Raw genomic sequence first — 26,923 nt, 5'->3', positions numbered from 1 at the left:
ACTATATATTTTGAATCGCCCCTGGTCTACTGGGATTTCCAGTCTGATAGCTCTCTTATTGTAAATGTTTACATAAATAACAAATTTAACTTTCATGTTGTGTATATATATTCACAACCTTGTATATAGTTATATAGCTAGGAAAAGATACACGCAGTATACACATGCATGTGCATATACAAGGCTGGACATCTTAAAAGAAAAATGCTTGACCGGATTAGGAACCTGACAGACTTCTTGGTGGCTGCCTTTACTGGGCATAGAACATGTTATGAAAGCTGCTTTGTTACTAAAATAGAGCTTTCAGCTTTTTATTCATGATTTAGCAGCAAACCAGTAAGTGCTAGTAAAGAAAATCTCTTAGAAGTCAGTAGTCATTTCAGCTCTGCATATTAGGCAATACAAAATCCTTATAAAAGTGAAAATTAAAAAGCTACTGGACACAAAAAATAAAAGAACCTGTGATGCAGGTTTACAGGCTCACAGACAATTCGTAACCATACTGGCAGATTCCTTCCTAATTTGGGACGTGCTTTTCATAACAAAAGATCACTAGAAACAGAACTCAATCCCCAAATTTCAATGTAAGAATTATGTAGCTTTTGTCTCAAAGTTTTCTTACATCACACAGCATCCTTGAAAGGCAGCTACTCATCCTATTGTGCAAATGGGTAACTAACAAACAGTTTCAGGTGGGACTCATGTCACTTTATCATCAAATTAAGACTGCAGTGCCTAATCTGTTTTTCTGGGCTCTGAGGAGAGGCAGAAATCAGTGACTCCAGGTGTGGACACCCTACCACAAGTCATTCTCTTTTCTTGGCCAGAGAGAAAGACTAGGTGACCAGCATAGGCTGAGATCTAATGAGGTGAGATGAACCTCCTCCACCACCAGTTTAGAAGTCTAAGCCTGTGGATGAACTCACACATGGGTTGGAACCTTGGAACCTTTGGATCATAGTTTACCAGAATAAGCATAATTTTTTATTACAATTTCCTGGTGTAAAGTGGGAAAAAAAGAATTCTAGTATGTTCCTTATGCTCCAAACAGTGAGCATCCTGACCACATTTAGCCTCTCTAATCAGCTACAAGGGATTTAAACAGTTTGCTATGTGGAGAGAAGCAGCAAAGCACAGGAACCTTGCAGCACTGTTAGAGCACTGTATAGAGCAATCATATGTCCACTTTCTGTTATAACCCCATGAAAATCTCAGCTGTGCCTAGCAATTGTAGTAAACTGCTTATAGCAACATCAGTCCATATCTTGTTTCACTGAGCCGTACCTACGGAATGACATTTATTTTTTCAGGCTGGGTGTGAATGGGTTACCTAAGAGGAAGACAAGAAATAAAAGCTGCAGTTCTCTGGCATAAAATATTTCACTTCCTGCTCAAAGGAATCCTCTTCCCAACAAAAATTTGTCACAGGTATTAAAAGCACATTTGCTGTAGCTGAACTATCACATTGATTTTGCAACAAGACCATCACTTACCTGATGTAGGTGCTATTGCAAAAAAAAGTTAAGTTAAAATAAATCAAAATGAAGCACTGTGTTTAAAGGGTATCCAGGATGACTAAGGAACCTTTAACTCAGACCCTTCGGATGGTAGATCAAATAACATACGATAGTGAGTGAGATGGATCTGAGCAGTGGCCCTGGAAGTGTCCTCTCCTTCCACAGCCACATTCTGAAAGCAAAGCTCTATGGTATATATAGTCCATATATAAAAAAACCCTTAGGCAAATACAGAAATGTCCAGATTTTTGCTAAATCATCTTGGAATTAGGTTTGTGCTAGTCACTACAACTCGCTAAGGAGCACATTTTTCAGGCTTGTATTCCGCTTTTTATGATACCCTCCAGAGGCTGATCGCTCTTTAATGAAATATAAAACTATACGAAGGATTGTAAAGGTACAGTTGCGTCACTGTGAATCTCCTCTCTAGTCTATCCTTGCTTCCTTTGTATGTGGATTTATACATATTCAATACTCGCTACTTTCTAAATATGGAGTAAATTATTGTATTATTAAATAATCCAATTAACGGTTAATTTAGATTTCTGTGTATAGAAGGGAGAACCACAGTAATTCTAGGTATTGCTGCATCTTGGCTTCTGCTGCTGGCATTAATATCCAAACGCTCACAGGCAGGTGCTCATTCTTCCCAACTGACCTTGAACAAAGAGTTCCTGAGTTAGGACCACACCTATTCTAACTCACTGCACAGTCAATGCAGAGGGTCAGGAACACTCTATTTGACCTGACTCATGTTCTAGGGGAAGGCTGTATCCTCTTTGATGACACAGGACACCTTGGATTTCTTTTCTTTTCTTTCTTCTTCCAATCTTAAGCACCCCAGACTACCGGTGTACAATACATGCTGAATGTGCAGTCACTGCCTCGCTCACTTTGCTCAACAAACCTTGTCCCAACAAGCTCAGCTCTTGCCTTATGCACCAAAGGGGTTAGTGATGTGTCCATGCACTTTCTCACTGTGAGCTACCTGCTACTAGGCTTTAAATTGAACTTTGATTCAAAAATCTTGGGGTTTTTGACGGTGTCAAACTACATGTCCCAAATCCTTCAAAACAGAGGACAGTAACTAGTGGCAGCTGAGAAATAATATGTTGTCACTACATTAAAAGAATTCATTTCCAGCTATGCCCTGTCAGGACAGACTTTCTTCTCTGAATGTAAAAGAAGATTAAAAAATAATTAAATAATATTATGAAAGTTCAGGGAACTGAGCAAGCACCCTGGTAACACGAGCATCCAGGGGTAATGTTTGCTCCCTGCCAGTGGCAGCAGGTTAAGTGGAAAAGCACACACCTTCTCACTGCCAAAGCAGCAGGAGCTAAGGGTCGCCTATTGTACCCACTCCTAATCCCAGCTACATCCAGGTTTCTTGTTTCAAAAACCCAGGGCTTTTCACAGGGTTATGCAGGTGGTAAAACAATGTATTTTAAAACTGTAGCCTACAAAAATGTAGAGAATTTAAATTACATCCTGGAATGGTGCAGTGAGCACAGTGATGTCCGTACAGGATGTGTGAGTTTTCCAAACAAGTTTCTCAGAGTCTGGAGGTAATAATTTGAAAAGCTATTTCCCTGGTGTTGTTTGTTGATGCACTTGAAAAAACAGATGGAGAAAATCCCAAGGTGTAAATCCTCTTAAAATTTACACTGGTAGATTTTAATAAAATACATCTTCCTGAAAACTGGAAGAGGAGCACAAAAGTCATGGGAAGGTCATTTAATCTCTTGAGAATTTTAATTATTTTTAAATGCTTTATTTAAATAAATTATTACCAATTCGAATTGGTAGAGCAAATACAGTAGGTGAAAGTAAGATAGCTCTCCACCCTCACTCTGCATTCCCACACAAAATAAAACAATGCATGCAGTATTTCTGCAAAACAGATTGCATTTTAAGAAATACACTTTTTAATATTTTTTCAAGAGGCAGACTTTTCTTTGGTTTATCTCAATTTGCTTTTGCCTCATTAAAAGATACTTGCTAAAATCCTCAGTAGCAATCTGAAGATTGTAAGGAATCTTTTTTTAAAAAAAAATAGAACTTCCAGAAACAGACAAAAGCTAGAATATTCAAAAATTAATTAGTGAATCATAAATTCACTGTTTTCAGGGAAGCTTGGCTCCTAATTGCTCTAGATCCTTCAACAAAATATTATCCGATTTTATAGGAAGAGTAACCATGTAACACTGAAAAGGTTCTGACAGAACACTCTATTTTTGATACAGTGATTTTTAGTATTTAGCCAATGGAACTAACTAACTAACCTAAATTCCATTTACCAGAAAAGAGAGGACTATTTATTGCTTTTTATCTTGAAGAGAGAGATGTGTTTTTCATAAAGACATCTTATATCACAGCTAGTAAAAAAAATGGATGTTCAAATTTTAACCTTCCAGTAAAGCAAATCCATGATGTTAAAAAAATGTATGCTCAATAAATACTTGGAAATTTATTGAAATGGGATAACGAAACTGTAATGCTTGTTAGCTAGCTAGTGACAAAGTAATTTTAAAAGCCTTTACAATATTCAGATTGCAGGTGATTAGCTGCATCTCAGAAATGCAAATGTGTGAATGGTATAACTCTGAGAACAACTGCTTCAGCAAAAGCCTGCTTAATTTTAAGTTCTGTGTTGCTCTTAGACACAGAATAGGTCTGCCAAGCATTTAATAGCCAAGCGGTTTGGCCACATTTGGAAATAATCTTTCCTGTATGAAATAGGATTCAAAATGAAAAGCTCTGTTTGGACCTTTTCCATCAAATGTTAACTCTCCAATTTTTCAGTTAATAAAAAAGAATATAGTTGATTATGTTGGATAGAAAATATGCTATAAAAACATAGCATTGCTTGTTTTTGTTACTGAATTCTTAGCAATCTCTGAATGATATATGCCTCTGCTGGGGAAAATCTACTGAGGAGTGGAAAGTGCAGTCAGTCTGGCTATGTGGTTTTAAGAAATGAGTTCCAAAATAACAGCTTCCATTAGCACAGTAGGTGGGTATGTATGCAAAGTGATTCCTATTGTCTCAGGGGAAGAAAAAGCATGTTGGTTTAATGCAGTACTCTAGCTATTCCCTCCTGACTAATTCATAGCTACAAAAAAAGCAGAACTGAAGACAATCTACGAACCTATTTACATTATCCGCTACAGGCAACACTTAATACCAATGGAAACTTTTTGGAATATGACAGAGAAATAAATTAAAAAAAAAAATGGTTACATGCAAAAGCATAACAAATGTCATAAACAGGAAGAAGTTTGTGCTAAATCAAAATCTATTCCATTACAACAGGTTTTTTTGAAAAATATCACCTAGCTTCAGTTCATCAAAATATGAAGGCTGCAGTGCAGCACCTGCTAACACCACTTAGAGTGAAAATAGCTCTCTGCGTTCAGCCATGCCACTAAGGTACACCCCGATATTCTAGGGACTATTATGGAAAGTAATTTGTAAAAGCTGGGATATTAGACCCTTCTGCAGGAGAAAGAATATAATACAACAAGGTGAGGAGACTTCCAAGCATTGTTCTGAATAAAAGCAGGATGTCAGTGGGCAAATCTCCAGTACAAGTGGAAGGTGGAATGAAGTGGGAGAGTCTCATGTGTTAGAAACCTGGGCAGAGCTGGAGGCTCCACTGGAGGTGTTCAAGTCCACATTAAATAATGAGATTAGAGGAAAGCTTTACAATAGTTAGAAAACCCTTCCATATACTGTTATATATGCACATATTTAATTGGGGTGAACATTACTGCTTTCAATTGAATTGAAAGTAATAGCTGGAGTATTTGTGTAAGAGGTAGCTGCATTAAAAAAAAAAAAGAAGAGATAAAAGGCCAGATTTTTCATTTCTTTGTACTGTCATTTAAGGTCTTCAGAGGATTTTGTAAAAAAAGTTTGTTACAGTGTTAATTTGTTTTCTCTTCAAACTTTTAATGACATCTTTTTTTGCAAAGTGATCAGACTGCACACCAAGCACTTCATGCTATACTGCATCTCTGCAGATAGCCTAATTGATACATGTTTTGAAGATCAAAGCTTTCAACTCCACATGCAAAACCTACAATACAGCTTTAAAATTAGATACATTGTTATTTATTCACTAGTAAGCAAAGAGTAAATTCCCATAACACGAAGGTGTAGAACTCTCACGTCTTTCTGCTGCCGTGTTCACACGTAGTGCAAACAACTGACTTCCAAAGTCTTATGGCATGTAGCCATAGACAAAAATGGATTAGAAAATAAGCTAGGTACTGTGTTAACAGTAAGTACTGTCTGCTTAGCAATGATTACTCAGGGAAGTTTCTTCTTCCTTGCCTACCTTGTTCCAATTTATTCCAAATTACTATTAGATCTTTTTGTTAGCCAGCTTGCTCAGATGTAGGAGCATACACTAAAGGTTACTTGGTCTTTCCAGCAGTCTTAAAATTTACAGTGTGGTATTCAAAGTTAGTCCATTTAGTGAAATACTAAAGGGAGGTTTTGGCAAAACACTCATTGAATTTTCAAGAGTTCACCTTATTTTTAGTCAATCCTGAATACCATGCTATATTCAAAATATGCTATGTAAAACTGGTATTAAAATGCCAGCACACAAATCCTCAGATATCCTTTCAGATGGCTTGGAAAACTAACTCTACTTTAGTGAGGAAAAAAATGAGGTACACTCAGCCATGGAGAAACCAGTGGAAGAGTTTGTCTCAATACAAAAGCTTGGCATGGAACGTACCATTTTCTGACTAGCATAGAGCATGTAGATGTGTCCACAGCACTGACTTTCATCAAAGTATCTCAACAAATTGCGTCAGAAGGAAAACACTTCTGTGCTAGATCAAAACTGAGCCTATCTAGCTCAGTGCATGGCTGGGTTATCTGATGGGGGACAAAAGAAAGAGGGTAGGATGGCATTAAGGAACAGGTAAAGCAGAGAGTGATCACTTCTCACCACGCTCTCCCAGGCCTCAACAGCCCCGGAGGTTCCTGAGTATGAAAGAAGTCTCTGCACTTTGTTGTTCTCAGTGGATTTTTCTTTCATGATCTGTCCAGTTATTTCTTCAACTCAAAACCACAAGAACCCTCTGTGGCAATGAGTTCCCAATTTAACTATGTTTGACTGAACAAACGCCACCTTCTGATTGATTTTGCTCATTTCAGAATCCTTGTTTCATAAAGCAAGTTCATGTCAGCTAGTGGTATTCCCATTAAACATACAGGGAAAAGGGAGAAGTTAAATGGCTTCTCCAAATTCATAGTCAATGACTGCTACAGGTGATACTGGGGTCAGGAGAACATGTCAGGGTGTGGACATGTATGAGGTCTGGAGAACATATCTTACAAGGAGAGGCCAAGAGAACTGGGATTATTTAGTCTGGAGGAGAGAAGGCTGATGGGGGACCTTATTGCTCTCTACAACTACCTGAAAGGAGGTTGTAGTGAGCTGGGTTTTGATCTCTTCCCCCAAGTAACTAGAACAAGATAAGAGGAAATGGGCTCAAGTTGCACCAGGGGAGGTTTAGATTGCATATTAGAAAAAATTTCTTTACTGAAAGAGTGGTGAAGCACTGGAACAGGCTGCCCAGGGAAGTGGTGGAGTCAACATCCCTGGACATGTTCAAAAAATAGACATGGCGCTTTGGGATGTGGTTTAGTGGTCATGGTGGCACTGGGTTGATGGTTGGACTTGATGATCTCAGAGGTCTTTTCCAACCTTAATTTCTGATAAAGGTCCAGTTGTCAAGGTTATCTAAATGATAATGGGGCTGCAGTTCTAACTAACGACCAGTGCAACACAGGCTCCCAAGTCCCTGACTAGCCCAGAAAATGGAACTGAGCTCTTTGTCCCTGCTGCATCTGCAACAAGGGACCTAAGATGTGAGAGACAAGTCCTGTTAACTTGGACAATACTTGTGCCTTTGAGGAGTACGTGCTGGTTTTAATCTTTCAAAGGTAGGTCCCACAACATGGCACTCCCAGAAAAGAAACGAGAAATTTTAACTCAATTAACTCTGAATTTGAAAATCTTTTGAAATCATTATTGGTTTTGTTTTAAAATACATTTTGGCTTCAAATCTTCCTAGAAAATATTTTTCCTTTTGTTCTTGACATATGAGTATATTTATAGAGGCACTTAGTTTACAAAGAAGTCATAAGGGAACAGATCTAGAAAAGTGAAGGTTTATACTTACTAACAACATTAGCTTGGCCAGTGAAGATGGTGTACTGCAGCTCGTAAGAGACCACACTGAACTCATCATCCGACGTCCAGTGGACAGTGATGGTATCATAAGATGCTGTACAGAGCTCTTCTCGAATGGTGGGTGGGTTGGGAGCTGTGAGATACAACAGAGGAGGCTTACTGACACAATCAATAAAATATTTCCCTTCTCACCTGAGACTAGGAGATGCATCTCATGTACGAGTTTGTACCTATATCATCCAACAGGCTTTTCAACAGCTTTTTCCTAATTCCAGTAGTAATTTTCGTTATCAATAAATTGTTGCAAACAAATTCTTACTATCACTATTACCACCTATGAACTCCAGATTTTCAAATTATTTTCTATTAAAGTAGCTTTAGTTTCAGATGCTTTAGTTTTAGCAGAAGTGATGTGTTTCGTGGTCACATTAAACTGTGATTAAATGGGTACATTTGCTATGTTACTTTTTCTAGGATTGTTCTGACCATCACACCAAAAGTGTCAAAGTTTCACTGATGCATACATCAGAAAAGAGAGACAATACTCTTCACTGTTGACCTGAAAGCAGGATTTCCTTAGCCTATCTTAGCAGAGATTGGTATAAGTGGTATTTAAAAAGTACAGTTTTGGGGAAGCCTCCAAACACTCGTGCTTTTACGGTCAATCTTCTCATCTCTCTAAGTTAGTTTTTACTTACTGCCTAGTTATTGTTTCTAATATAGATGCATATAATTTCTCTTGGCTACACAACTCGTTTTTCTTCTGCCTTACATAGAGTTATCATAACACTATGACTGTATTTCTGTTATAAGCTAATCTTCAAAGTCCTTGAAAACTAAATAATTCTAGAAAACAATCCAAACACTTTAATAAAAGGTTGTCCCCCTGTTTCTGTTTTTTAATCAACAAGTAAGATCTATGTGTACCAAGCTATACGTTCTTCTCCTGCATTAACACACAAATTTGTCCTATTTAAAGAAGTGAAACTTGAAGCGAACTTATTAGGTCTAAATTTTCCTTGTGTATGCTCTCTACAAAGACAAACACCTAAATAAGAAACAAATGAGTCTTTCTTAAAAGACTACTGGGCCTTCCTGCATGCTTGTCCTGATGGGAGCTTCATTCTAATCATCTTCACTACATGCCATCATCATGCAAAACAAAAGGAAATTCTTGTGCTTAATAGTGTTCCTCCCAGCTGTCACAGAGTGAGCAAGGAGGGCACTGAAGCTGAAACAACCAACATATGCCTGTGTTGAAGGAAAAGTAAGGCAACTCTGAATGGTATTTTTGCTGTTAGCTGTTTTACCTTCTGTTACCCACAAATAATGGCCACAATAAAAGTCCCTCTGAAGGAATTCCACTTTATTTTTGCAACTTTTTATTTTTATGAAGCATCTATTTTACTTTCCTTTAGGAATTTTTATAGTTCATGTCCTTGGTTTACTGAGGTATGTTGCCAAAGATTAAAGTGTAGACACATTTCCGGGCAGCCTCTTTCAACCAAGGGGCATAAGGAAACATTCAAATGTGTGTCATGATATGATCATGATTTGTGATGCTCTAAATATTGTAGCACGGAAGCTAACCAATGCCTTTTTTTGTTTTTTTTTAACTCAGCAGAGGAACCCTTGGGACAGATGGCTATTAATAAAGAGAGAGAGAAATGAACTAAAAAAAGAACAGTCATCCAGGAGAAGAATATAAGCAAAAGGAGGAGAAATCCCACCTCCCCCAATCTTCTGGAAAGATTAGTGCTGCAGTTTAGAGATTGTGTACTATCTGAGGCCAATTAACTGTTGAGAGAGCTACGCAGTTCTGCATTGGTCCTATCAGCTACATTTCAAAAACATATCCAGCAGAACAATTACTGGAGATTTATTTTTTTTTCCTAGCTGAGACTTCATATTTTGCCTGTCCTTCAAATGGCAAAAAAAAAAAAGTGGATCTATTTTTTTTTGTGTGCTACTATCTAACTAAAGTCTTCTTCAGTCATCTCTTGTATCTGACAAAGCAAAACCTTTTACTTGAGAAATGTACTTTTTATTACTACAACACAGTTAATAAAAATTTATGGAAAGCAACAATTACTGAAGGTTTAATGAACTGTAAACTGCATGTCAATAGCACCTAAATGTCTTCAACTCCTTTGAAAATGACAGCTTAAGTTCTCTCTTCATATGCTTACATGGCTTGCCTTATGGCTGGAGATTTATGTAAATGATAATGACAGAGAAGATAGATTTGACCTAAGCAGGACATCTTTTCCCTTGCTCTTGTGATTAACTCACACTCACCTGAGACTATACTGCATGAAACTCAGCAACCCTCCTTTCATAAACCACTCTGAATAAAACAAAATACACCTGCTTCTCTTGCAGACAGGCATTGAAGTTTGCAAATTCTTTATTACAACTTCCAAAAAAAATTCAGAAGTCTGCCTGTCAAATTCATCATTCCACAGCACATACTCCTTTGGAGAGTGTAAGTCCATAATGCAATTAAAGAGATTGACTTTAATCAGCTATCTTCATTACTACATTTGATAGTGTGTGATTTCCTTATCAAATTTTCTGGTACTGCTACAGAGCTCAGGTGCCAAGGGGAAAGCTCTGCAGAGATTGCAGAGTGGTCTCAAGGCTGCCCCAGCAACTTTCTCCATGTGGCCTTGACTTGGAGGGGGAAGCCCACCATGCTTCCAGCACAGCACTGGAAGATGTAAAGCCTCGCATCATCCACTCTTCAGTCCCATTTCCCAGTGGAGGAGTGAATGCCCACGGAGCATTTCAAGTCTGTTTCTGGGTGAGGACAGAGCAGTGACTCACAACCAAACAAGTCTAAAGTTGGACAACTGATGATGTTAATACTCTCACTTATTGGCACCTTCCTGTCTACAAATTTCTACCCAATGTTAGGGAAAGGAAAAAAAAAATCACGTGAAGTCGCTCCTGAAAATCCCAAGTTTACAAGACTGAGCAGTGAAGGAAGCTGGAATCAGTGCCAGCAGACTTCACACGGCTGCAGTGGTTTAAGGAATTGCTTCCTAACATTTGTAGCCCTCTTTGGTCAAGGGGAAATCTCCAGAGAGGACCAGGGCAAACATCTGGGAGTGGTAACTGCTTCAGTCACTCTGACTTTCATCTACCTGCATTTATGAATCAACACTCTCTGACAAGAGAGAAAATCACTGCTGAAGGCTGTTTTAGTTCATTTGTATGACTTCGACTCAAAACTGAGCAGACACGCTTAAAAAGTCAGGAACCACATCTGAAGTGCCTGAAAGGCAGTAACTAATATTAGAAAAGCAGTTTCTTAAATATGCTTCCAGAAGTAACTGACCTTGTGAGCATACCTACTCTGTTTCAACCTTCTTGACAACAGCTTTTGCTTTGAAACAGACTGAAAGCACTAGCACGGTTCACACACCTGAGAGGCAGTTTAGGGAAACTGCCACCTCTCACTGGTGAATCCCAGCATGAATGCAGTGGCACCTGGTTTACTACTGAGACTATAGCTACATCCTCTCAGCACAATGTCACAGAGATTGACTAAAACCTCCACAATTTCCTTTTGTCTGCTCGGTTTCCACCTCACTGATGCCAGAGGATGACTGACTTTGTAAAGGTTCCTTATTGATTTCAGTACTGAGTAAAAATGAAAGAACTCTACAACATGTCCTTAATGGTGCTGGAAATATCCATATTGCTGGCACAAGCATGAGGGAGTTGAGGAAGCTGCTCTGAACTTCTCTCAGCTGTTCATGGAATTTCGTGACATGGGACTGAAGCAGCATGCACGAATTTGAAAGGCAGTTGCATCAAATGTGGATGCAAATTTGACGTACTAGTAACATGTTGTGCATGAGTTGGCATCAAGAGCTCAGTCATACAACCATCTGGACATAGTCTTTGGGTTGATCAGAAGTGTTCAAAATCAACAGAATGAGAAGAGATTACACCCAAAGCATGAGACTGAGCTGGCTGGAGGTGGTTTTTGATCTTTTAATACTGAAAGAGTTAAGAGTAAAGGCAAGTTTTGAAGGGTTTCCAGAATGAAGTTGGTTTTGCGTGAAAAAACTGCTGGCATATGTTAAGCAATACATATTTATTTGTGCAGTCATAGCTAGAGTGGTGGATGAAGAAAACTTATCGTTCTTTCAGACGCAATTTCTGAAGCAGGGCAAACTGCAAGGTCAAAGAATAGATGTTCCTGAAATTGATTTCAAAGTACTAAGACACAGAGCAAGTATATTTGATTCACAATGGCTAAAAAATGGTCCTTATGTCAGTAATACTGTGCAGAGAGTTTGCAAATCATATGCATTGCCTGGATCTAGCTAGATACATGTTTTAAAAAAAGATACGTTCCAGATGAAGAGCTTGAGCAACTGGCATGATAAGAAAGCTTTCAAAAGACATCAAGATTATATATACAGCGAACAGAACAGTCAGAAGATTAAGGGTATTGTTTTAATATACTGAGCTTGATATCTCAATGTCTATCTGGCAACTTTCAGGGAGATATCAGAGATTTTCATTTGGATAGCAGAAGCTTTGCATAGAGCTGCACAAATGATAAGCATAAACTAGTTAAATTTGTATATAGGAAAGAAATAGCTTAGGAAGAAAGAAAGAAAGATGCAAACTTCAATGGCACACATAGAAAACTAACGTTGAGTAGATGGAGGATGAAGAAGATCTGACAAATAATACACTGGGAAGAACCACAGGAGAAGAAAATCTCCAGAAGACAATTAAGATCAATTGCTTTGAAGGCAACTGACAGCAGAAAGAATGAAGCTGGAATTTAGGCTTTGACATTTGCTCAGAAGCAATACAGATGACAAATATAAGACAGGCTTCTTCACTTAATTCACAACATGGATGTACCACTAGGACTTACAAATGGTCTTCATTTTACTTAACTGTGAAACATGATAAAAGTACAGCCCAATTCACCCTGTCACACAGTTTTCAGTTTAAGATCTATGAAGATTCCATACACCAGTCTGAAAGGAGTAAAATAAAACAAATCTTCCTCTAGAATTTCTGAACAATAGAGAATAATCAAGTGCATTTGACTCTTGGGACTATACATATACATGTATACATTACATATATACATATATTTACATAAACATATTTTAACTGTCTGCATAGGTTGTATTTTATACTCAGATCTAATTTGGACACATGTTTTGAATTTTTCCATTGCAGTCATATGCTATTTGTTAATGTGAAGAAAAATAGTGCAAAGCCAGAACCAGCTAAAATTGTTCTTCACTGGGCATCAAGGGCAAGGATAGAAATGATAGATTAGCACAAAGCAGCTAAACTGCTTGATACATTTGCAAGCTCCTTTAGACTGCATTGTGAGCAATTTTTCAAGGCTTTGGATAAGGTAGGAAGAAGATAGAGAAAGAGCTATGTCAATGACACAGTCAGCACGATGGACTAGGGAAAGGATCTTTGTAGCAAGACCAGCCTTCATTTTAGTACAGATAACAACCTTAATTTTCTGCACTACACAACAATTAGACTAGTAAAATTAACATATGGTGTACAAAAGGGAGAAGACCTGAGGAGTGCAGGAACTAACTTTAAAGATCTAAACCCTAATTATCTGTATTTGAATTAGTCTCTCTAGGCTCTGTTTAGAGCCAACTGGGAGAAATAGGCATCTCCAGAATAGAGTCAACTAACCTGATATATGTGCCTTAAAAATAGGTGTTTTTTTCCCTTTGACTATAAAGGAAGCCAAGGCTGATTATTTTACAGGTAAATTCCTAGGTTAGGGCAAAAGAAACTGTCTTTTTCCTAATCCTTCCTTTCATTTCCTTGGCTTTTCATAACTTTGGGGTGAATGCTGAACATGGCAGCAAATTGCAGAAGACACCATAATATTTCAATGGTACTGCATAAAAAGTTCAAATTACTCTCATCACCTTATTACTGTACATTATTTCCTACAATATGTATTAAATGCTGATTGTATTCACCAGTCAAACAGTGATACAGAAATTTCTTGCATATAAATATCTCTCTTTCAGATATAGCAAGAACCACACAGCTCTACAAGGCAAGGGTGGTGCTGATCTGTGCATGTAGATGGACTTGCTCTTCCTAGTATTCGTCTGTTCACTTATTCATAGAATCATAGCATCACAGAATTACAGAATCACAGAGTTGTTTGCATTGGAAGGGACGTTTAAAGCTCATCTAGTTCAAACCCCCTGCAGTAAGCAGGGACATCTTTAACTAGATCAGGTTGTTCAGGGCTCCATCCAACCTGGCCTTGAATATTTCCAGGGCTGGAGTGTCTACCACCCCTCTAGGCAACCTGTTCCAGTGTTTCATTATTCTCATCTTAAAAAGTCCTTCCTTATACCTAGCCTGAATCTTCTTTAGTTTAAAACCATTACCCCTTGTCCCATCACTACAGGCCCTATCATAAAGTTCATCCCCACCTTTCTTATAAGCTTTCTTTAAGTATTGAAAGGCTGCAGTAAGGTTTCCTAGGAGCATTCTCTTCTGCAGGCTGAACAACGCCAAGTCGCTCAGCCTGTCCTCTGAAGAAAAGCCAGAAGCCAGCTCTCTGCATGGAAAAGTTCCAGTGGTTGGCAATGAGGAGACTGATAGCGTCACATTCTTCTGAAATAACATGGGTATATGTCCTGTAAACTAGGCTAAGAGAATAGGCCCAGGAAGTGTTTTCAAGTGCTTTTCTAACAGTGCTTTGTGCCTTTCATTGAAAACCCTTGCTGTTAACAGCAGATGCTTAAAGACTCTGCAAATGAAAACCTACCCTGTCTCTCTTCTGTTTTCAATTGAACTGCAATGAATTGTTATAATTCTGGCATTGAAATCAAACCACCCTAAATTACAGTAATTTGTTTCTCTTTGTGAGGCGTTATATACTCTGAGATCGCACATTACTCAGGCCCTCAGTAAGGGTCTCATCCTGTGGGCTTCTTCAGGCCAAAGCTTTCAGTGAAGTGAGCTGGGGCTCAGCTCTGTGGAGAACCCATCCCACACCCTGGCACAGAGCATCCAAAGCATTCTCCCTACTCTCCAGTCCCAGGCACAGCGAGGTCCTCCTGTGTTGTGAAGGGAGAAACACACAGGGTCACCGGTATGAAAAAACATCTTTCATTGCTGAGTCCTTAATGTTGTTTGCTTGAATATCTTCGGGTTACTCACAGGAAATCTGCCAGGCTGCAATCTGCCGAAGCAAGGAGGCAGCCCCAAGGGAGAGGGCAACACATGGAGCATCTATCCGCCAGGAGATGGGATCTGGTTGCTGCTTTCCCTCCTCTGGCTGCTCCAGGCTGAGCTGCAGCTGTTCTTTCATTTCACTCTGCTGCAGTGGCTTTTAACCATTTTTCACTCCCACTTGCCCACACCTTGGTGGGTGCAAGGAAAGGAGGTAGGAAACGCATCCTAGTTGTGCTATGTAGCACCTAGTAGGGTAGATTCTGGGGCTGCTGGAGGTGATATATTCGAGATTAAGAGGGAGGGTGTATTTGGTTTATGCAGCAAGGTTTTGGTAGCTGTTGGGCTGTAGGTGTGATTTCTGTGAGAAAGTACCAGGAGCTTACCCCATGTCAGATGCAGACAGTTCTAAGACAGATCCACTGCTGCCCAAACCCGAGCCTGTGTGATAACATTTAAGAATCCAATTTAGATAGGCTGCCCAGGAAAGTGGTGAAGTCACCATCCCTGGAGGTGTTAAAAAAATGCATAGATGCATCACTTTGGGACATGGTTTAGTGGTCATGATAGTGTTGGGTTGATGACTGGACTTGATCTTAGAGGTCTTTTCCAACCTTAATGATTCAATGATTCTATTCTAAGATTCAAAAAAAAAGGTAGAAGACGCTGCTCAGCAGCTAGGAGAGAGAGGACTGAGAAAATGTGAGAGAAATAGCCCTGCAGACACCAAGATCAGTGAAGAAGGAGAGGGAGGAGGTTCTTCAGGCACTGGAGCAGAGATTCTGCTGCAGCCTGTGGAGAAGACTATGGTGACGCAGGTTGTCACCCAGCAGTCCATGGAAGACTACAATGGAGCAGATATGCACACTGCAGCCTGTGGAGGATCCACAATGGCACAAGTGGATATGACCTGAAGGAGGTTGCAGCCTGCAGAGAGGAGTCCACACAGGAGCAAGTTTTCTTGCAGGAACCATGGTCCATGGGGGACTCATAATAGAGCAACCCATTCCTGAAGGACTGTATCCAGTGGAAAGGACCCATGGTGGAACAGTTCTTGAAGAACTGCAGCCTGTGAGAAGGACCCATGTTGGAGAAGTTTGTGAAGAACTGCATCCCATAGGAGGAAGCCCCTGCCTGAGAAGGAAAGACTGTGAAGAGGAAGGAGTGGCAGAGGTGACACATGGTTAACTGACTGCAATTCCCACTTCCCATCCCTCAGTGGGAAGAGGTAGAAGCATTGGGGCTAAAGCTGAGCTTGACAAGAACGATGAGATGGAGAAATGTGTTTTCAGTTTTGCTTTTATTTCTCAGTATCTTATTCTTACCAATTAATTTTTAATAGATTACGTTAATCTTCTCCAAGTTGAGTATATTTTGCCTGCAACAGCAATTGTTGAGTGATCCCCCTGTCCTTATCTGAACCCACAATATTTTCATCTTATTTTCTTCCTGTGTCTTGCTCAGGAGGTAGAATGTCTTGGCTTGGTGGGCACCTGGCAGTCAGCCAGTCTTAATTGACCACAAAGAGGAATGAAGAAAATCCTACCACTACTATTTTATGACGAATATATAATAGTAGCATCTTGAGAAAAAAATTACCTGTAAGGTAATCAAGGCATTCCAACAATTTCTTCTCCCTGGTGAAATCAAGTGCGAAAGTATCGAAAGTATCGTTGAGATTAATTTCAGGAATTAGAACCTGAGAGGATGCAGTTGCCATGGAAACCCTATAATGAAAAGAAAAAGTCTTTTAGCACACAAGACACAATGATTTCCACATCAAGGTAGGACCTGATCATTATGATTGTTATCACTTTTCAAAAAGCTTCACAAAAAATTTTACATGTGTTTTATTTATATGGTTTAAGTTAAGAGCTTCTGCCACTTCTATTTTTCTGAGTAAAGTCCCCAGTAAAAATCTCTTATTACTTAGCTTTCGCCTAACGTTCATTGTCAGATCAATTTTTGGCAAAATATTGTTTAAGGAAAAACATACTTTGAATTGATCTTTCTAGTCACCCACTGAACCAAAGTAGCAATAGCATCATATTTGTCTGTGTTTTAACCAATGGTGCCAGATGCTGCATTTCTCCCAACCCTTGTTTTTCCAAGTAGTTTCTGGCTCCAGGCATTCCTTGGCACTCCTGTCCCAAGGGCTTGGTGCAGATCCCCACACCTCCTCAGCTGCTCAGCAGAGCACATGGCTGCTAACTTCAAAAAGTACAGAGAGGAGATAAAACAAATAGATGTCAGCACAATTTATTTTGAAAGGCTTTTCCCTGCAAAGCATGTGTGCATGCTTAGATTTCCTCCAAAACTGAAAATCTTCCTTACCTACCTCATTTCAGGAGCTGCATCTCCTTTTTGTCTGTCCAGCTGTACTAATACAAAGAGCTTTCACAAGACTAATCTCATCAGGATGGATTTTTCAGACCCTTCAGCCTGAAATCTCCAAATAGATGTTACTGGATAGCTGGACACCAGATATGTTTACAGAAAATTAGGTCTGTTTAGGCAAAGAGATTATTAAACCTTGTGTTATACAACAGGAATTTTTTAATTGTTTCAGTTTAGAGGTAAACACACAACCATGCACACAATGTATGTCAGTTATCTGTCATTCATGACACATCAGATCAAAATCTTTTGATTGCCTCAATTAACAGTTTCCCAAGCTACAGTATGTCTCTGTAGACAGGACTCAAATGGCTCTAGGCCAAATGCTTACCAAGAACTATGTTTTCATATATTTCTTGTGTACTACTTCACGAAAATACCATTAGGAAAGTAAAAAAAACTGAGTTGCACATCTCATTGTCCTCAGCATTGTTTTAGAAAACTGAGCTGAGGACATTTCCTAGTCAATAGTCCTTGTTACACAGTTTTCAGCACTGTTTCTCTTGCAAGTGTAGTGATGAAAATGTAGTTTAAAATAGATTCTAGTACAAATGGAATTTTTTTAAATGAGATAACTGAAATGCCTTTTCCCCCCATGCACTTAGAGGGAAAAATTCCCTGAGCTCTTCTGCTTCTTCATTTTCTCCCTGACTCCTCTCATCCCCCAATAGTTTATCTGCAGTTGCACCATGGTGTTCTTATGTCTAGTGGGAAAAAAAGACATGCATTTCTTGTAAGGCCTGTGCTAGTGCAAAATCAGGGCAATACATACCTGTAAAAAATTAACAAAGCCCTTGCTAATAAACTGTCAAGCAGGTATCTAGGATTAAGAGGTATTCTCTGAATACCTCCACAAAGGACAACTTCAGTGTGAAGAAGACCAAGTAATCAGGACTGTTGTTTTGGGGCTATGTGTGAAGAAGACCAAGTAATCAGGACTGTTGTTTTGGGGCTATGCAAAGGATGCAATGTGTGTTAAAGTGAGTTTTTGATGAGCTCAACAGTTTGCAGTTTCAGACGTCATGTCACCATATTAGGTTCAGAGGATTGAATTTCCACTTGTACTTCTGTCTGCTCTATCTGACACTGCACTTAGTTGGAAAGTTCTTTTCTAGGATAAATGCCTTTTGCCCACCATAACTACTACACGACCTAAATCACTGTAGTGTGTGTAATGTCTCTGCTATACATAGTTACCTGTTGTGCTTACAAGAGAGAATATTATATTGCAATTATTTTGAAATATGTGCAGGAAGAAATGTAGTGATTATAATTTCAGGCAACTGTTTTATCTCCTGGATTTCAGGGCCTTGGTGAGACTGTTACATGAGCCGTTTAGAAGCAAACAAAATATTGCTTACCACATGAGAACTAAAAGAGTTACTTGTGGGGAATAATTTATTAATCAGATTTAGCCTCTTTTTCCACATGTAATTTGTCTGCAAGCTCTTGGAGGTTTTTCCCCCCCTCAGTTTTATTCATGCTTGAAATGATTCTCTGATTTTCAGGGCGTTCACAGCCATCTCATTACAGACAGCAATCTGTGATAGCCAAGAATTAGATTTGATTGGGCACATATGTTAGCTGGTCTCATTTCTGTTCTCTGAGTGTCTCTCCCGTGGCTGTATTTATGATGCAACTATTCATGTTTACAAGGTGAAAGTGGAGCTTCTTTGAATATACTCTGGTAGTCACTTAGAAAGCTTTTTGTCTCCGCAGGTCTCTGCCCTACTGCTGGTTCCACCAAATACTCAAAAAAGGCCTTCAGCTTTTTGCTCATGATACTCACGTGTAGTTTTACTACCAGCTTCATCTGGGAAAAAGAAGTGCCACGATGTAGCTTGGCGACAGAATACAAGCAAGGGTCTGAGTCTGACACATGAAATGTAACCCATTGTCCTGCCTTGCCTTGCCTTGCCCTTCTCACAGATTTTCAGTTCTTTGAATCTGTAACGAGCAACCCAGTGGTGCTGGCTTGTTTATAAATGGATTAAACAGCTTTGCTGAAGCCTGACATTCTGAGAATCTGCATTCAGCCCTCCAGAGTAGGTGATGGACTTAAAAAAAAATAAATAATAAAAGCAGGGAATTTCATGCTTTGGATTAGGTGAAAACTGATTGGACAATGTGAAAATATAATGTGAACCCAGAGATAAAAAAGTAGCTGAATAATTGGGCATACTTTTTAATAGTTTTGTTCTGCAATGTTCAGATATGCTTGCTTTTTTTCTATATTTCTCTGACTCATGTCTAAACTGCTGGTAATTCCAAAAGAACGCTTTTTCATCACAAAATACTGCTGAAATTCAGTGGGAAGGTTTCAGCATTCACAGTGTTGCACTGAAAACCAGATCAAGTTTTCTGATAGCACAGTTTCCTGGAAAGACTTGCTCCCTTGTCTTTGAGTCCTTGATATACCTGACATGCTGAAAAGGAGCAAGGATCCTATAAGTAATAAAAATTCCCTGTACCCAGGGACCCAATACAGCAGCTGCCATAACTTCCAGACACCCAAACTGTTGAATCTCTAGCTCTTTGAGTGGGCTACCTTACATGTTGCAGATTCAGTAAGTTACACATTTTGTTACCTTGCTGCCTGATATTCTGTGAAGAATATGAATCACAGAATCTGCTTGTTACTTGGGAGACTCACCCCCACCTCGCTACAACCTCCTTTCAGTTATTTGTAGAGAGCAATAAAGTGTCTCCTCTGCCTCCTCTCCTCCAGGCTAAATAACCTCAGCTTCCTCAGCTGCTCCTCATAAGATTTGTACTCCATTATCATAATTCCAAATTTCTTCTAAGGAATATACTCACTGCCTGACTTCTCTCTTTATCTGAGATTTTTTTCATGGAGTAGGAATTTCGCCCTCCTGAAACCTGTTTTTTTAAGTAGTTTAGCACCGAATATCTTCTTGGCATCCTTGCTACCTCCTTCATTTGTGCTGTTACTGTTCTAACGCTTGCTGTGCATTCTTTTTCAACTGCTCCTCTTTTCAAAGGCATGTTTTGGTTTAGCATTACAGTAAGGTAATTCTCAGTCTAGTACAGCATGAAGTAGTATTTTGGGGGAGATATGTCAATTAACACCACCCCCCACGTTTGACCATATCTGTGGTGGGACAAGGGAATATGACAACTATGACAACGCATCTGCCTTAAATTGATGTTTTGCCAGAAGAACGTCTTCTTTACCTTTCAGTGATATTTTTAGCAGTTTGCAGGAAGCGAGCATGATCATTCTCCTTCAGCGACTGTTCAGCCTGGGAGATGAGGGATGTTGAGCGCTCAATGCACTGTTTGCAGTTCGCAATCTGCTGAGCCAGTTTCCTCAACCTCACCACCTTGAATGGAAACATAAGAAAGAGGTCACATCCCCAAGGTCACAAATCATGATTGCATTCTTCTTCCAAGGCAAAGCTGAGATGTAAAAGGGGAGTTAAGAAGAATGGCTTTGCTGACAAAAGCTTCTTTCACACTAGCTTCATGGTAAGCCCCATCTAGCCACGTAACATTTTTAATAAGGGGACAGGCACAGCCTTTTTGCCTCAATACTTTTCACATGGAAAACAACAGGGGAGAGCCAAAACAAGCACAGCTGGTGTATTTTCCAAGAGAAGAAACGTCATTTCCTGGCACTTTCTGCTTACATGATAACTGAGGGCTATTTAGATAACAATTTCCCTGAAGTGAAGAGAGTTGCATTTAAGGGAGTTTATAGATTAACTACTTTTTTTTTTTCTATTACTGAGGTGAGTTGCATGAAAATAATCTGATAATAATACTTGACAGAAAAGGACTGTTCATTCTACTAACAATACATGCTTGTCCTTTTCATTATGTGCTTTTATTCAAACAGGGTGTTTTCTTCTTGGATATTTTTAACCTGACAAAAGCACAGTAGTGCTGGAGAGCTGATCATTATTACTGCAAACATATGTGCTGGAGATAAACACAGTAGATGTAACTGTAATCATTAGCTGAAAGGTTAGGGACGGGCACAGCCAGTCTTCCATTCAAGGACAATGTTGGCTAACAAAACTTTTGGTTCCTGAAAGGTCTAGGAGTCCTTCCTGTTCTGACATCAGGATTACAGTTTGATCAGAAGCAAGAAACAGGAAGGAAATTAAATAATTCTGGAGTTTAGACTCAGTTACAGGCAAAATGAGGAAATTTATAACCAAGTGAATTGCCAGAAATATCCAAATTTATAATGAAAATAACACTTCCAATCTCAGAACAAGCTGTGCCCCAATTAGGGCACAAGCTATGAAGTTGCTGAGTTTCAGATATAATTGCATCCTAAGGAGAGATAAGGGTATCTTAGTGCACTGACCCTACAATGGAAATGAGTAGGAAAATAAATCTTCTGGAAAGCTTTCAAAAAGAAAACACCGACCTAATGATTAATGTCCCATAATATTAGTTTTTCTTCTAAAGATAGAAGCAATAAAGGAAGAAAAATGTTGGGAAAGCATAAATATTTTGATAGTGCTAATGATCTGATCATCTTCTAGGAAGGACTAATGTCATAATGTTTTCTATAACCATGCATCTACAGAGATTACAACTTGGTCTACACAAGGCTAACCACAGAAAGGTTCACTGGAGTATTAAGTAGCTCATCTCTTCATTTACTTATTAATTAACAAAACAAATAATAAACTGAAATAAATGTGAACTGATTTGTGAGGTCTACATATGAACTAGTTTTTTTATTTGCTTTATTCCATTTTATGTCTTCTTCAAGAAGGCAACTGATGATAAACTTTAAAAGGAAGAGGCTCATCTCACCCACTCTCCCCCACTCCTGCAAGGACGATGCCTGACGTCTGCACTAAAATTATCCGTTTGATAATTTTGCATCTGCAGTAATTTTGAATCTGCAGTCTCACAGCCATAGCTAGAACCTTATTCCTGAGTGTTTCCAGCTCTGTAGGCAAAACTATAATCCTATAGACAAATTTGACATGTTCTACCCTCCAGAAAGACTCTTAGCCACAGGCCCTCTTAAAAGAAGGTACATTGAGCAGAATTCCCTACGGTGTTTCACATTGGTCTCCTGAACTTCTGAAGTCTTTCAACATACACAACATATGGGGCAAAGCATTCTAGATTTTTACTGGACCTCCAGTTTGGTTGAACAAAGTCGAAGAAAGCATGGGCATAGATTCTGGTATCAGCTGTATTCAAATAAATTCAGAGTCAATTGCATTATAAATCTTCCATGCTCTAATGGACATTAGAATGCATCTTTCCAAGGAATAGAGTTTTTAAAAGCAACTCATGTATATAGCACAAATCCAAATAAATGGAAACTTTTCTACTTCATTGCAAGCACAGCTGGTCTCACCGCAGAGAAATAGAGTTGAAACAATAATGCAGAAGGCCATCTTTTCCATTTTGAAAAGAATTACATTTTGTTAACAGCATGAGGAAACTCAGTTTCTGTCACACAATGTACAAAACCTGTGGTTTCAAACATGTTTAAGTCAGCCTTTGCCTACAGGCTTTTTTTTTTCAAGTTAATTGGAATATCTTGACAGCCACATGAACCATTTAACGTGCTCTTGACTTTATTTCTTTCCTGAGCTTTTCCCACACAAGAAGAGTTTATGTTTGACTTAGTTAGTTTAGCAGTTAAAGAGTAAACAACATGTACCTAGAAAACAAGAATGTTAATTCAACTCTAATGTGTTTCTGAGTTAAGAGGTAGCTAGCAAATTGCGTTTAAACTTGAATATCAGAGATTTTTCCTGCTCAAAGTTTGTTGCTAATAATCACTGTACCTCAGTAATTAGAACAGCACACTTCATTTAATTCCCTGCATGTTTTTAATACTATTTATGTAAGTAAGTTAGATTTCCTATCCCCAGGAATAACAATGTTTAAAATAAATTCTTTCTGTGATAGTATTTTAATACATAATTATAGTATCTAGACTAAGATATTCATGCAGATAATTGCCAGACATGATACCAAATATTGTGACACTTTGTGAAAATGAAAACTTTGGGGGAAAACACTGTTAGGCAGAGTGAAGGAATCATTAATGAGTCATAATTTTATTATCATTTACTGATGGTGGTATCATTTCTGTGTTTATCCTTAAAAATCCTAATTGCATGTAGTAAGAGAAATGTCTAATAAACTGTTCAAGATTAGCATACTAATCTTGTAGTATTTAATCCCTCTTTACATGAAAGTAGCACTAGCCAAGGACTACAGAATTACGTAAGGACTTTTACAAATTTGTATTAGTAGTACTTGAGGTCAAAGAGCTGTGAGTATAAGGCAACAGTGTTGACCTACTTGTGATCTAAAGAAGAAAAGCTTTTACCTTTCCTTCCTTGATTTTGGTTCCAATTATTTGTCGTCTTTGCTGGATTATTTCAATGAGCTGGTCGCATTCTTCCATCAGCTTGGTTTCTTGGCGGGATGCATTAACCTAAGAAGAAAACCATTGTGATTAGCAAAATATTTTTTGACATTTTCCTTTTCCATTTTCTAATTTAAAAATTGTAATTTCTAAAACTTTGGGTTTGGCATTCTTCTGCTCCTTTCTGTGTGTAATCTATGTGCTACTTTGTTTTCCCTGTCTTGGATTTTGTGAAATACTGACACTGAGGGTCTTGTTCGTAGGAGGTAGGACTTGCAACTAGACACTCATCAAGTATTTTTTAGCTTAAGTGAGAAAAGTCTGATGTCAGTTATAGTGGACATGAGTGAGAAGTGGAGGTGCTTCAGAAGGTGCTTAATACCTCACAGTTTCAAGCTGTATATAGCACTGCAACAAATACCAATAAACATAAGAGCAGAAATATGAGGTTGGACAGCCCCTCTAGAGCAGTACCCTGTCTCTCACTGCTGATAGCTGCCAGCATCTGCTCATGAAGCATTTTAGGACAAAGTTCCAAAGTGTATGACGATTACTGCGAATATATTTGTCATCCTCCAACTGTCTGCAGCTCAGAGTCTTCCTGAACCAGACACATTTTCTACATCATTACTAATCCTCTGAAGAGTTGTTATTTAGCCTCTCCTTCACAGAATCACAGAACTGTTGAGGCTGGAAAAGACCTCTGAGATCATCAAACCCAGCATCCTACAGCAACGAGCAGCACAGCTTAACTCACAGTCAAGTGATCTGTCTCCTTTTGAGGGATTTGAAACTGTCTCCTTCCAGCTGCATTTAATGATTCCAAGTTCTTTTACTGGAAAGGACAGGTACTACTGATACCTATCCACATTTTCTGTGCTGCTTCTGCTTTTTTCGATCACTGTTTTGTCCTCTAGCGGGACTTTTTTTTCTACATTGAAGAGTGTTAACTTACTCAGTTTTTCCTTTCATGAAAGTCATACCATACCTTCGAGCACCCTTGCGTTTTTTTTCTTTTGAAGGTCTGTGACTTTGCTAGGTCTATCATCTCCATTTTGCTCTTAGTACAGAACTTTACTAAGTACTCAAGGTGCAAACAAATTATGGAGTCATACTGTGGTGCAATATGTTCTCTACTTCATCTTGATTACTTTCATAATGATTCCTAATGTTTGATTTGATGAATTTAGCACTTGAAAATATTGTTTATTATTTTCAGTGTCTATATAGTGGTTCCTGAAAGATTCAAATTACCAAAGATCCAGGCAACATTACCAAGTCATGTATATTATCACTTTTTCTCAGCAGTGAATCAGATAAAAAATTATAGCTGTGCTCATGTAGTTTTCTACAGTATAAATATATTAGCCAGAGAAATTGTTTTTAATACAAAAAAAAATCCTCACAAAGAATATTATCTTTCTATGGAAAATGTTGACTTTTATCAAAAAATAAGAAAACAAACTTTAAAAGTTTTGGTTGTCTGTTGAAAATGTTTTCTTTTGCGGGGAGACTGATTTTTTTCAACATTCTACACAAGAAGAAAAATGTACTTCCCCCTCAGAAGTGGTATTATTTACTTGAACGTGTGCAGAAAGAGTCAGAGAAAACAGCAAAAAGTTCTAATCATCTCTAGCATAAAGAAAAACTTAAAGGAGTGATTTCAGAGCTGTGTTTTCATACACACTTTGCAAAGAAGGTAAAGCAGCCTTCAGCCCTGGCCAACTGCTTCTAGAGCCGCATGACCTTTTCTGCTGGGCTAGTAAGAGCTGATGGCGAACAACAACCGGGAACAGTTTCAGGTGACAAGTAACTATATTTCTCCCCTTGGTTATTTTCCAGTCCAATGAGCCCCTTGATCTGCCTCAGCCTTCTTTCACTTTTCTTCTAACCATGTGTTTAAACATGCATTTACCTGTAAGCACATTATGGAACCTATTAAGATTAAGCAAATGCTTACATACCTCAATTTGGACAGGGGCCATTTTTACAAATAACCGTCTTACGTGAAATACATTATGTCCTCCAGGCAACGAGGGGACTTGTTTTCAAAGGCCTTCTTTCTTTAATATTTTGGACTATGCTTCTCAAACCTCCATAAAATTAAAGTTTGCATATTTTACAGGCTTAATTATTAATTAAGATCAGTATTACAAAGAGAAAATATGTTTGTTTCTGGAAGGGGTCAGACAGCATTGAAGTACTGGAGAGATCTGCACACAGTAAGTGAAAACATAGAAAGTACTTCCACAGCACATGCAGTTCTATTTACCTCCTTACATTAGCTGTTTGCTCTGCCTGGCTTCCCACCATGGTCCATCAGGAGAGACAGACCATGAAGAAGCTCACCCAAAACCTCTGGCAGATCCAGTGTCTCTCCATTGACCACTCAGGGATCCTAGAAGAACTAGTCCATCAACACCATTCCTCCCATTCCCTGCCTCTTCTCCTTATCCCAGTTTCGCCAGGGGACTGAAATTCCACCAAAGGGTGAGGAATCCCAAATGGGGTCAGTCAGGGGCAACGATCAACATCCCTTGCACATGGGTATAACTCCTTCTGTGTTGATACTGAGGAGTGCTTGTGCCAGAGCCAACTTTGTCACTTAATTATGGCAACACTTCACAGGGCTTTTGAGTAGCTTCCACTCAAAGTGTTACTTCTGTCACCACTTACATCACAAATTTGTTCTGTTGAGCAGATCTAATTAATCTTTGGGGTAACTGTCATGAAATGTAGAGCTACAGGAAGGTTAAGTCAACATTGTTTCATTTAATGCTCTGGTTGGTTTGAATAATAATGTATTAATTAAATCTTAACCCTAGACTAAGAAAAACAAAATGCTTGGAAAATCCCTTTGGATTTCTTATGCACCAACTGCGGACTTCTCTTTTTCTTTGAAATCTGAAAAGTATATTCTTTTATAAACTTGAAGACGTTTCCAACTTTATAACTTCACACGCCTATTAAAAATGAAGAGAATATTCCTAAATTATCTGATATGTCTGAGCTTTATATGAAAAAATCCCAACATTTAATCTGGGGGCTTTTCTCAGGTTGAAATACCCCTTAATCAAATTTTCAGCCTACAAGGCCTCTGATTCAGTAATAACTTTATAATTGAGCACATGCCTAACTTTAAGTGCACGTTATTAGCTGTGGCCCTAAAGGGACTATTTGTGAGATTACCACCAAATATTA

At 38.7% G+C, this 26,923-nt stretch overlaps 1 protein-coding gene across 2 annotated transcripts in view; it reads right to left on the bottom strand.

Annotated features, from left to right (window-relative positions):
* LOC104271110 (E3 ubiquitin-protein ligase Midline-1) overlaps positions 1–26,923 on the bottom strand; it is a 102,099-nt gene that overhangs the window by 5,534 nt on the left and 69,642 nt on the right. For both annotated transcript variants that reach the window (XM_009865691.1, XM_009865692.1), the window contains exons 3-6: positions 23,684–23,791; positions 20,539–20,687; positions 16,546–16,673; positions 7,724–7,867 (exon numbers count right to left, since the gene is read on the bottom strand). In XM_009865691.1, the coding sequence (XP_009863993.1) occupies positions 7,724–7,867; positions 16,546–16,673; positions 20,539–20,687; positions 23,684–23,791 (529 nt within the window). The remainder of the gene's footprint in view (positions 1–7,723; positions 7,868–16,545; positions 16,674–20,538; positions 20,688–23,683; positions 23,792–26,923) is intronic.

Source organism: Apaloderma vittatum, unplaced genomic scaffold (genome assembly GCF_000703405.1).
Source record: "Apaloderma vittatum isolate BGI_N311 unplaced genomic scaffold, ASM70340v1 scaffold1943, whole genome shotgun sequence".
Classification (NCBI taxonomy): Eukaryota; Metazoa; Chordata; class Aves; order Trogoniformes; family Trogonidae; genus Apaloderma; species Apaloderma vittatum.
Note: the sequence above shows the minus strand (reverse complement) of the source record. Positions and strands in the feature narration are given on the sequence as shown.